This window comes from Narcine bancroftii, chromosome 3 (genome assembly GCF_036971445.1).
Source record: "Narcine bancroftii isolate sNarBan1 chromosome 3, sNarBan1.hap1, whole genome shotgun sequence".
Classification (NCBI taxonomy): Eukaryota; Metazoa; Chordata; class Chondrichthyes; order Torpediniformes; family Narcinidae; genus Narcine; species Narcine bancroftii.
The window spans coordinates 324,220,612-324,233,438 of record NC_091471.1 but is presented as its reverse complement, the minus strand read 5'-3'; the positions used below and the strand labels follow the sequence as shown (position 1 = coordinate 324,233,438).

At 47.7% G+C, this 12,827-nt stretch overlaps 1 protein-coding gene across 2 annotated transcripts in view; it reads right to left on the bottom strand.

Annotated features, from left to right (window-relative positions):
* Positions 1–12,827, bottom strand: part of LOC138759105 (transient receptor potential cation channel subfamily V member 6-like) — a 95,167-nt gene that overhangs the window by 19,388 nt on the left and 62,952 nt on the right. For both annotated transcript variants that reach the window (XM_069929016.1, XM_069929015.1), the window contains exons 10-11: positions 10,145–10,221; positions 479–644 (exon numbers count right to left, since the gene is read on the bottom strand). In XM_069929016.1, the coding sequence (XP_069785117.1) occupies positions 479–644; positions 10,145–10,221 (243 nt within the window). The remainder of the gene's footprint in view (positions 1–478; positions 645–10,144; positions 10,222–12,827) is intronic.

Here is a 12,827-nt window from a genome sequence, read left to right as displayed (position 1 = left end):
CTTGAATCGCTCTGTGATTCTGAGACACTAAACTTCCAAGTCTCTGTGGTAAATCTGTCTTTGAGTTATCGTGTCCTATGGAAATTAACTTGTTGATTCACTAATAGCCAATTTGGATTAATTGGTATCGTGATGAACCCTGTTGTATTCAGATTGTAATTTATTCTGCTGTTAGTATTAGCGTCAATGTACATCTAGTATCTGATAAATGCAATTCTAAACTGTATATGCCTTTACAACCATAGAATAGAGAAACATGCTGAACTATTTATTCTGCCTCATCCCATTGACCTGCATCCAGACCATAAACGTCAATACTCCTCCCATCCATGTACCTGTCCAAATTTCTCAAATGTTGAAATTGAGCCCGCTTTGGTTGGCAGCTCACTGCATGTTCTCAGCACTCTCTGAGTGGAGAAGTTCCCCTTAAAATTTTACCTTCCACCCATGACCCATGTTCATTTGATGCTCTCTTTACCTTTTGGATCATAATGGTAAATGGTCCCATCAAACGGAAACCTCGAGCAAAGTACATCAGGTTACACCAGGCAAAGATGAGGGCGAAGGACATAGGGACCGTCTCATCGGGAGCGGACATCAGTCGTAGCAATACCACCACCAGCACCATGACTCCGTAGCAGATACTGTGGACCAGAGAACCAAGAAAGAGGCTCAGCGGCAAGGCAAAATATCACCGACAGAAGGAAAGTGGTGTCAGTCGGAAAAGGCATAATGGTGGTCTTGTACATCCTTTGCAGAAATGAAAATATAAACAGCACCACTCAGCAGAAAGTAGCATGTTTCTGAATGAATAAGCAATGTCGCTGACTATAAACAGTTTGTACATTCTGCCCACGATCTGTATGGGTCTTCTCCGGGTGCTTCAGTTTCCCACCCTCCAAAAATGTACAGGGTTGGTGTGTTTGAACGTGTGATGTGATTGAGCGGGATGGGTTTAAATGGGCCAGAAAGGTCTGTCCTTTATCATTTCAATCTAAATTTAAAATGGAAATATTTTCCCACAGGATTTCTATTTGACCAAGAGTGTTTTTCCCAACATAAACTCTCCCAAATGACACAGATAGGAGAACTGGATAGTTGTTTCCCTTCCTGGTGCCAGGGAGGGAGATGAGGCAGAGGTCGTGATACATGTAGGTACCAATGACGAAGGGAGGAAGAGAGAAGAGGTCCTGAAAAGTGAGTACAGGGAGTTAGGTTGGGAGTTGAAAAGAAAGTTGAAAAGTAATCTCGGGATTACTGCCAGTGCCACATGACAGTGAGAGTCGTAGAGGACAACTGTTTATCTGGCTGGAGGTCAGTGACAAGCGGTGTGCCTCAGGGATTTGTATTGGATCCTTTGCTGTTTGTCATATACATTAATGATCTGGATGATGGGGTGGTAAATTGGATTAGCAAATACACAGATTATACTAAAATAGGTGGAATTTTGGATAATGAAGCAAGTTTTCAAAGACTGCAGAGGGATTTGGACTGTTTGGAAGAGTGGGCTGAAAGGTGGCAGATAGAGTTTAATGCTGAAAAGTGTGAAATGCTTAATTTTGGTAGGAATAATCAAAACACGACGTAGTAGTAAAAGGAATGACATTGAGGAATGCAGTGGAGCAGAAAGATCTAGGAATAATGGTGCATCATTCCATGAAGGTAGAATCTTATGTGGATAGGGTGGTGAAGAAGGCTTTTGGTATGCTGGCCTTTATAAATCAAAGCATAGAATACAGGAGTTGGGAGGTGATGTTGAAACTGTTCACGGCATTGATGAGGCCAAATTTAAAGTGCTGTGTGCAATTCTGGTCACTGAATTATAGGAAGGATATCATCAAGGTGGAGAAAGTGCAGAGAAGATTTATGAAAATGTTACCTGGGTTTCAGAATCTAGATTACAAAGAAAGATTGAGCAAATTAGGTCTTTATTCTTCGGAGCGTAGAAGGTTGAGGGGGGATTTGATAGAGGTATTTAAGATTATGAGAGGGGTACAGTTAATGTGGATTGGGTTTTTCCATTGAGAGTAAGCGAGATTGAAACAGGAGGTAATGAGTTAATGGGCAAAAGTTTAGAAGTAACATGAGGGGGAACTTCTTCAGTCAGAGAGTGGTGGCTGAGTGGAATGAGCTTCCAGGAGAAATAACAGCAGCAGTGTCCATTTTGTCATTTAACGAAAAATTGGATGGGAGGAGAATGGAGGGTTACAGGCAAGGTGCAGGTAGGTGGGACTCTCCCTCCCAGTCTGACTCATGACCAGGACGGTTTCAATGGCTGCAAGGGACCAACAGGCCAGTATCTGGGGGTATTGTGTAGCGTCGCTGACGGGGGGGGGGGGGGGGGGAGAAATTTTATAACGATTTTGTATTGTTAATTATGTCTGTGCGGTGGTATGATTATGTGCACTGGCTGGCCTGCCCTCCGGGCATCTCCCTGCCCTTAACTCCTTCCTGTTTCTGCCCATGTGACCCCGGGTCATAAAGTTTGAGTCACCTGTCCTTCCCGTTCATTTCCTAGCCTTGGACCCGGCCAGGAGTCTATAATACAATAAAGCCTATCATTCCCCTCAGTCTTTGTCTGTGTCATTATTGGGGCTACAGATAGCGCCCAACAATTTATTGTACTAGATTTTGGAGGTCTCTGGTAATGGAAAAATTGCTGCGCTCAGAATGGCTGGAAGTTGACCTCCAAGTCCCAGGTGCTTCGGTGTTCTTCGAGCAGTGGATGAACTGCTTCAACAACTTCCTCGACGGTGCTGCTGAGGTGGTCGACTCTGATGAAAAAAAAGTTAAGGACCCTTCAGGCACGAGAGCCAGAGGGCCTTCCTGACCATCCAAAGCAGCACAACCTACACCGAGGCGATGGCTGAGCTGTGGGTGCTGTATAAGCCGAAAGTGAACGTGGTTTACTCCCGTTACCTGCTTGAGACCTGGAAACAACAGCCTGGTGAGTCCACTGAAGAGTTTGTCCAATCCCTGGTCACACTGGGAAAGACTGTCTGGGAGATACCATGGTTACTATTTCACTAACCCAGTGCATGGAAGAACTGATTAGGATTATATCCAGCAATGACTCCTCAAGGAGAATTTGCTCCCACTCTAAAGGGCTATTGACTTGATCAGGACTTTAGACTCGGTCCAGTGCCACGCGATGTCAATCGCGGGCAGAAGCAGGCCATCTCTGTATATTCCACCAGGAGGGTCTTCGGCCCGGGACTCATCATTGGGTGTTACTGATCTGACCACAGCTGCAATTACACCAATGGCATCTTTGAGATGCAACTTCTGCGGGCAATCCAGGCATGCGAGACGGTTCTGCCCCACGAGGGAAGCTATGTGATTGGGCTGCAGGAAAAAGGGCCATTTCCAGAAGATCTGTAGGTACTGCCACAGTCCGGGAGTAGCATGGTGTGCGTTCCAGAGGAGCTTCCGGCACTGACTGCGTGCACGGTAAGGGAAGCGCCATCTTGCCGGCCACCGCTTTCAACCCCAGCACCTCGGCCTACCGCTCTGATGATGTCATTTCCGACCACCATGACTCCACTTCCGCCTTCTTCCTCGTCAAACACTGCGTGGTCAACATGGAGGCTTGGGAGGGCCTCCCCTCTGACAATAATGAAGGAATACCTATCCTGGCATCGATGACACTGAACCAAGCCTGCCCTCACCCGATCTTGAGCTCCATGATGCGGATTGAGGTGAATGGGCATAAAACAAACCATCTTTTTGATAGCGGCAGCACAGAAAGTTTAGTGCACCCCAACGTGGTCCAGAAACTCTCCCTCCTAGTCCGACCCATGACCGGGACAGTTTCAATGGCTACAAGGAGCCAAAAGACCAGTATCTGGGGGGTATTGTGTAGCGTTGCTGACGGTGGTGGGGGGGGGGGGGAAGAATGTTATAACGATTTTGTATTCTTAATTATGCCTCGCCTCTGTGAGCTGATCCTCCTGGGCCTTGACTTTCAGAGTCAGTTCAGGAGCATGATGATGGTGTTCAGGGGGCCCCCAAGCACCGCTGACCATCCACAACCTTCAGTCCCCGGCACCATTCTGTGGTCCCAGCACTTAGTCTCCAGCACCATCCCGTAGTCTCAGCACTCAGTCTCCGGCTCCGTAGTTAGACCATCAACCGCTTCACCCAATTGTATGCTTACCCGCTACCCTGTATAGCTGACTTGGTCAATAAGGTTGCAAAGTACAGAGTTTTTTCGACCACTGACCTCAAGTCGGCCTACCATCAACTCCCCCTCCGTCCAGCAGATCGAATTTACACAGGCTTTGAGGCGGACATAAAGCTTTTCCACTTCCTGTGGGTACCCTTTGGTGTTACTAAGGGTGTTTCTGCCTTTCAGAGAGTATTGGACCAGATGGTGGAGGATCATGGGCTGACGGCAACGTTCCCCTATCTCGACAATGTCACAATCTGCGGCCATGACCAGCAGGACCACGATGCAATTCTTGCAAAGTTCTTGCGTACGGCCAAGTCCCTCAACTTGATGTACAGCAAGGACAATGTGTGTCCAACACAGAGCGCCTGGCCCTTTTTGGATGCGTGGTGGCACATGGTGTCATTGCCCATGACCCTAACTGCATGTGACCCCTCATGGTTTCCCTGTCCCAAACTCCCTGAAGGCACTTAAGAGATGCCTGGGGTTGTTCTCATATTACGCACAATGGGTGCCCAGCTACGCCGATAAGGTCTAATTCGAAAGACTCAGTGTCAATTTCAAGGGCCCCCTCTCAACCTCAAATAGGAATGCCTACTTCCTGCCAGTGGAGGACAAATTCTCCAGGTTCCCCATTGCAATCGCTTGCCCGGATATGACCTCATCAAGGCCCTGCACAGCATTCACCCTGTTTGGGTACCCCGACTATGTTCATAGTGACCGGGGAATCTCGTTCATGAGTGGAGCTGTGTCAGTACTTCTTGACCAGAGGCATAGCGACCAGCAGGACTACCAGCTAGAACCCCAGATGTAATGGCCAGGTGGAAAGGGAGGACGGCACTGTCTGGCAGGATATTTTGCCTGAGGCTCTCCACATCATCCAGTCATTACTGTGCACCGCCACTAACACCACTCCACATGAACACCTCTTTGCTTTCCCTAGGAGATCAGCGAATGGTTCTTCCATCCCTTGTTGGCTGATGACGTGCTTCGGAAGCATGTCAGAGGCCATAAGACCAGATGAAGTGGTTGAAGTGGTGCACCTCATACATGCAAATCCTCAATAAGCATTTGTGAGGTACTCGGATGGCCACGAGGACACTATACCAATATGAGATCTGGCAAGGGCCGGAGACCCTGAGCTTCCTTTCCTGGCTGCCGACCACGCTGCAGATCCGATTGTGCCACACCAAAGCACGACCCTGGACTCTGAGCTGCCTGCCTTGCTTCTACCCACTTTGAAGCAACGGAGGACCCACCAGCACTCTGACCCCATCCATCCCTGCAGCGGACTCTTCCTCGTGGGCCCCCTCTCCGGAGGAGAGCTTCACGGCCACGCAGTTTCTCCAGCGGTCTGGTATAAAGAGGAGGTCGCCTGTGTGATTAAACCTCTAGCCGGTGTGGTGGGGGTGGGGGGGGGGATGTCCGTTCTTTCCACCTCTGTTTAAGATCCTGTTGTTGTTATCACTCCTGATTGCTGTTTGTTCTCTGGTGGGTTCCATTTTTTTTTAAAGAGGGGGTGAATGTGGTGGTATGATTATGTCCACTGGCTGGCCCGCCCTCCGGGTGTCTCCCTGTCCTTAACTCCTCCCTCATCCTGCCCATGTAACTGGGCCATAAAAGTCGAGTCCCCTCTCCTTCCCGCTCATTTCCTAGTCTTGGACCTTGGCCAGCAGTCTCTGGTACAATAAAGCCCATCATTCCCCTCAGTCTTTGTTTGTGTCATCATTGCGGGTACAGATGGCGCCGAACAACCTGAAAGAGACACCTCCAGCAATTTCCTATCTAGGCAGTACATGTCTCCCCCTCACAAATTCATGCTTCTCACCCACACTGTCTCACACCAGCCTGTTGCAGTTCCTCTGAGCCCAAGTGAGCACTCATCCCCCATTTCCTGTCATCGCAGTCTGGATTCTCCAAGTCACAACACTTCTGTGCATCTGGAAGGGTGCAGTGTACGTTCTGGTCCACCCCTTGTGCTTGTTTCAGAGAGTGTAGTTTTTTTTTTTACAGCTGCCATTGAAATTATCTATATTAAATTTAGACATACTGCACGGTAACAGGCCCTTCTGGCCCACGGGTCCATGCCTTTGGAACACCCCCAATGAATCTACAACCTGCAATTAATTAACAACAGGTTAGTGGAGCTGAGACTTTTCCTTTTGGAGTGAAGAAGGATGAGAGGAGACTTGATAGACAAGATTATGAGAGGCATAGATAAGGTGGACAGCCAGCACCAGGAAGAGCAAATGCCAGAGGACATGCGCACAAAGTGAAAGGAGAGAAGTTTAGGAGAAACATCAGGGGTAAGTTTTTTTTTCCAAGGAGAGTTGTGGGGGCCTTGCCGGGGATGGTGGTGGAGGCTGAAACATTGGGAGCATTTAAGACCCATTAGACAGGCACATGGATGAAAGAAAAATGGTGGGTTAAGGGGTAGGGAGGGTTTAGTACATTTTTTAAGGGAATATATATATGGGTTAGCACAACATTGAGGGCCAAAAGGCCTGTTCTGTGTTGTAGTGTTCTATGTTCTAACATTCTAGAGCTGACCCTGTTTTATTACACTGTGCTGTTTGTCTCTGCTGTGGTAACAAGGTCGGGTCAGATACAGCAATGAGCTCTCTGAACCCTTCTCCATTAACAATGGCGTGAAGCAAGGCTGTGTTCTCGCACCAACCCTCTTTTCAATCTTCTTCAGCATGATGCTGAACCAAGCCATGAAAGACCCCAACAATGAAGACGCTGTTTACATCCGGTACCGCACGGATGGCAGTCTCTTCAATCTGAGGCGCCTGCAAGCTCACACCAAGACACAAGAGAAACTTGTCCGTGAACTACTCTTTGCAGATGATGCCGCTTTAGTTGCCCATTCAGAGCCAGCTCTTCAGCGCTTGACGTCCTGCTTTGCGGAAACTGCCAAAATGTTTGGCCTGGAAGTCAGCCTGAAGAAAACTGAGGTCCTCCATCAGCCAGCTCCCCACCATGACTACCAGCCCCCCCACATCTCCATCGGGCACACAAAACTCAAAACGGTCAACCAGTTTACCTATCTCGGCTGCACCATTTCATCAGATGCAAGGATCGACAATGAGATAGACAACAGACTCGCCAAGGCAAATAGCGCCTTTGGAAGACTACACAAAAGAGTCTGGGAAAACAACCAACTGAAAAACCTCACAAAGATAAGCGTATACAGAGCCGTTGTCATACCCACACTCCTGTTCGGCTCCGAATCATGGGTCCTCTACCGGCACCACCTACGGCTCCTAGAACGCTTCCACCAGCGTTGTCTCCGCTCCATCCTCAACATCCATTGGAGCGCTCACACCCCTAACGTCGAGGTACTCGAGATGGCAGAGGTCGACAGCATCGAGTCCACGCTGCTGAAGATCCAGCTGCGCTGGATGGGTCACGTCTCCAGAATGGAGGACCATCGCCTTCCCAAGATCGTATTATATGGCGAGCTCTCCACTGGCCACCGTGACAGAGGTGCACCAAAGAAAAGGTACAAGGACTGCCTAAAGAAATCTCTTGGTGCCTGCCACATTGACCACCGCCAGTGGGCTGATAACGCCTCAAACCGTGCATCTTGGCGCCTCACAGTTTGGCGGGCAGCAGCCTCCTTTGAAGAAGACCGCAGAGCCCACCTCACTGACAAAAGGCAAAGGAGGAAAAACCCAACACCCAACCCCAACCAACCAATTTTCCCTTGCAACCGCTGCAATCGTGTCTGCCTGTCCCGCATCGGACTGGTCAGCCACAAACGAGCCTGCAGCTGACGTGGACTTTTTACCCCCTCCATAAATCTTCGTCCGCGAAGCCAAGCCAAAGGTAACTAGTGGAGTGGACAGTAGTTGTGGCGCTTGGTTTATACTTTCAAAGGGGTCTTGATAAGATCACACAGGAGATTGGTGAGCAAAATTAGAGAATGTGGTATAGGGGGTAATGTACGGATGTGGAGGTTGCCAGGCAGCAACCAGAGAGGGGTAATAAATGGGTCCTTTTCAAACTGGCAGACTCATGGGGTACCATAGCATTCAGATCTGGGACCCCAGCTATTTACAATATATATTGCATAATGATAATCTGACAAAGGAATTGTCTGCAATATCTCCAAGTTTGCACATGACACTAAGATGGGGGAGGGGCAGTGAGAGCTGTGAAGAATATTCCAAGAGGCTGCAGGGAGACTTGGACAGGTTAGGAGATGGGCAAAAGATTGGCAGATGCAGCGTAATCTGGATAAATGGGAGGTTAGCTAAACAAGGCAGGTAGCTCTATGAAACGTTGCAGCCTCAGGTAAAACAAAATGCAGTGATACATCATATCTGCACCAGTTCAACCTCGCAGAGGTTGGCAGCAACAGTTACAGGTGTGAAAAATTGTCTGAGACAAATGAACATCACATTACTACTTTGGGGCCTTATCTATATGTAAAAAAATCACTACAAAGAAGACCCATCTGTACATTGTCCTGCACTAATGTGAACATTCATTATCTATCTTTTTTTTATTTTTTAATCTCTTTCCATAATATAAACTATTTGAGTTGTTTTGTTCTTACAAAGTACATGTTGAGCTGAGGCTGATAAAAATGTGGGGCATATGAAAAATGTACTTACACGTTTGACATTAACATTTCAAAAATTGACATCCTTTGTGAAAAAAACAGCATCTTTGATCAGTGATGTTCAATATAACAACAACCTTGCGCTCAATGTCAGCAAAACCAGGTTTCAGGAGGAAATCAGGGGAACATGACCTATCGAGGGCTCAGTAGTGGAGAGGGTCAAGTTCTCACATTCCTGAGTATCCACATCTCAAAGGATCTGTCCTGAAGGTTCTATGTTGATGCAATCACAAAGAAGGCTACACTTTGTGAGGTGTCTGAGAGATTCGGTACATCGCCGAAAACTCTCAAAACTTCTACAGGTGTACTGCGGAGAGCATTCTGGCCTGATACGGAGGCACCAACATCAGGCCAAGAATAAACTCGAGGGTTGTTAACTCAGGCACCAGGCTTCATTCCATCGAGGAGCCTCTATCTTCAAAGACCCCCCACCACCCAGGTCATGCCTTCTTCACTCTGCTAAGGATACAGGAGCCTAAAGACGAATACTCAGTGGCACAAGGACAGCTTCTTCCCTGCTGCCATCAGTTTCCTGAATAATCAATGAACCAGACAAGGCCTCACTTCTTGTGCACTATTTTAAAATTTTTCTTACAGTCATGTAAGGAGGTTATAATCTGAATGTTCGCTCTATGAAAGCTGCTGCAAACCCCAAATTTCATGACTTGCTCATGACAATAAATCCTGATCCTGATTCAATAAAGGGATGGTCACAAATTTCTTGACCTGTTAAAATCTCGACCTGGCAGAATGACCTGCACCCTCCCACCATGTTCAAAGGCAGCACGGTTGACTTAGTGGTTGGTGCCACACCGTTACAAGCGCCAGTGATTGGGACTAGCGTTTGAATCTCACAGTGTCCGTAAGGAGTTTTTATGTTCTGCCCGTGTCTGCATGGGTTTTTCCCTGGGGGCTCCCACTGTTGGAAACATACTGGGGGTGTAGGTTAATAGGGTGTAACTGGGCAGCATGGGACTCGTGGGATCGTCTAAATTAAAAAAAAATTCATTTATCAGGACATTGACAAAGATGCAGTGATACTGTTTGTTTTGCAAGTTGTCCAGATACTTGATTCAGCAAGTAAGTCACAGCACAATGTGCCGTAAATGAAGCACTGGAGAAACTCGGAAAGTCACACAGTATCCACAGGATGTAAAAGGTAGTTGATATTTTGGGCCTGAGCCCTTCATCAGGAGCTCTGGGGCAGGGGAGGGGAAAGGGAAGGAACAGAGGCTAACAGGTGTAATAGGGTAGGAGGCTGGGACAGTAGAAGAGAAAGAAGGTGAGAAGTGATGGGGCAGAGGATAAAGGGAAGGGAAAGGGGTGGGGAGCTGCATCGAACTTACTTGATAACATGAAAAGGCCCACCCAGGGCTGTCCTTCCAAAGTACTTCTTTGGCCCATATCTCAGGATATCATGAACCTATCAAGGAGAATGGACAGAGGGAGACAAGATATGCTAAAACAGTAGCAGACAAATTGAAGCAGCAACATAAATCGAGTCTTGTCAGGTCAGGACTCAACCTTGGAATCATCCTCGGAGAGAAGGCATAGCTTTCGCAGAGGCAGCGTACTTCATGGTCAATCTTGGTGCTCCCTCACTGATCCTGAAGTAGACGTCACCAATATTGAGGAGTAACTAAGAAATCCCAACACCAAAGGGAGAAACTGCTGCTTCTGCGTCTATCTTGATAGTATTAACATGCAAATGTGCTGCAGAAACTCAGCAGATCTCATAGTATCCAATAGGAAGTAAAGGGGTAACCAATGTCTCTGGCCTGGCCCCTTCATCAGGCACAAGAATATAAGCAAATGAATAAAAATGTGGGGGGGAGGGGAGGCAGGAAGGGGCAGAGGGAGGAGCACAAGCTAACAAATAAGATGTCATCGGTGGATATGGGTGGGAGGGTAGAAGCTGCAAAGCCTCTGACAGAAGAGGTAAAGGGGCTAGGGAGCTAGATGAAAGGGGACAGGTGAAGGCAGTTGATGGAGCAATCGAGGTCAGGTGACCCAAACATTACTGGAAAAGTGAGGGACTGTAGCGGAGTGGTCATTGCTGGAGTGGTCTGAGTCAGAGAGGAAAGGCTTTGGCTTAAGGGGCTTCAGCGAATAAGGGCTGAGATGGTGGTGCAGAAGTTGAAGTCAGAAAGGGCCACCCTGTTCGAGGAACAAAAAGGATTCAGCAGGTATACACAGGTAAGGGCAGGTTTTAGATATCGTATTTTTTTGTCTAGTCATAAACAATGGGAATGGAAGCCAAGGCAAATGGTATGTTGGCCTTGCAAATGGTATGTTGGCTTTCATATCAAGAGGGTTTGAGTATAGGAACAAGGATACCTTACTGCAGCTGTACAGTGCTTTGGTGAGACCATACCTGGAGTATTGTGTGCAGTTTTGGTCACCTTATCTAAGGAAGGATGTTCTTGCAATGGAGGGAGTGCAGAGGCGATTCACCAGGCTGATACCTGGAATGGCAGGAATGACTTATGAAGAAATATTGCGCAAATTGGGATTGTACTCCCTGGAGTTTAGAAGATTGAGCGGGGATCTCATAGAGACATATAAAATTCTGGCAGGACTGGACAGAATGGATGCAGATGGGATGTTTCCAATGATGGGAAAATCCAGAACCCGGGGCCATGGTTTGAGGATAATAGGCAAACCATTTAAGACCGAGATGAGGAGGAATTTCTTTACCTAGAGGGTGGTGAATCTGTGGAATTCATTGCCACAGAAGGCAGTAGAGGCAGGTTCATTAAATATATTTAAGAGGGAATTAGATATATTTCTTCAGTATAAGGGTATTAAAGGTTACGGAGAGAAGGCGGGGACAGGGTACTGAACTTTAAGATCAGCCATGATCTCGTTGAATGGCGGAGCAGGCTCGAAGGGTCGAATGACCTACTCCTGCTCCTATCTTCTATGTTTAAGGCAGGGGATGCTCCTCTTGCAGAATGTGGGTTGTCAGGGAAGCCAGCAGGATCGCTGATGACTTCATCTATGAGATGTGCATCCAGTTGCAGCTCCTGACAGGCTGTTAAGGAATTGGAGCTGGATGAAATCCAGCTCATTCAGAAGGCAGAGAGGATGATAGACAGGAGGCAAGGGGAGGGTAGATAGGTGACAGTCAGGAGAGGGAAAGAGAACAGCCAGGCAGTACAGAACACCCTTGCGGTCATTCCCCTCAATTACAAGTATATCACTTTGGATACTATTGGGAGGGGGTGGAATGACCAAGCAGGGAAGCCATGGCGATTAGATCCCTGGCACGGTGTCTGGTCTTGCGGTTGAGATGGGAAAGGAGGAGAAGAGGCGAACTGTAATGATGGGGGATTCCACAGTTAGGGGGACAGTAAAGGTTCTGTGGAAGAGATTGAGTATCCTGGGAGGTATGTTGCCTCCCTGGTAGCAGGGTCCGAGATATCTCAGATCAAGTTCATGGCATTCTCAGAAGGGAGGGTGAGCGCCAGCTTTGCGGTCCATGTAGGGACTAAAGACTTGGGTAGGAAGGGTAAAGAGTCCCTGCAAGGAGAGTTCAGCATTAGGTTGAAGGACGGGACTACCAGGGTTGTGATCACAGGACTACTACCCGTGCCATGGGCTGGTGAGGTTAGAAATAGAAGGATAATTCAGCTTAATGTGATTAAAGAGATAATGCAGGAGGGAGGGCTTCAGGTTTCTGGATCATTGGGATCTGTTCTGACTGGAGGGGAACTAATTTCCTTATGGGAAGGTTTACTAGTGCTGTTCCAGTGGGTTTAAACTGTATATTTGGAGGAAGCTTGAGAACTAGGGTGCCAGAGTAGATAGAGGAGTGGACGTGGGAAAAGATGATGTGAAAATTGCATGCACGCTTCGAATTCAACAGGTTGTGCATGGTGGAAATGTTCCCAGGTGCATCTATTTCAATGCAAAGAGTATTGTAGGAAAGGCAGATGAGCTTAGAGCATGGATTGGCATGTGAAATGATGACATTGTGGCCATTAGTGAAACTTGGTTGCAGGATGGGCAACTCAATGTGTCGGATTC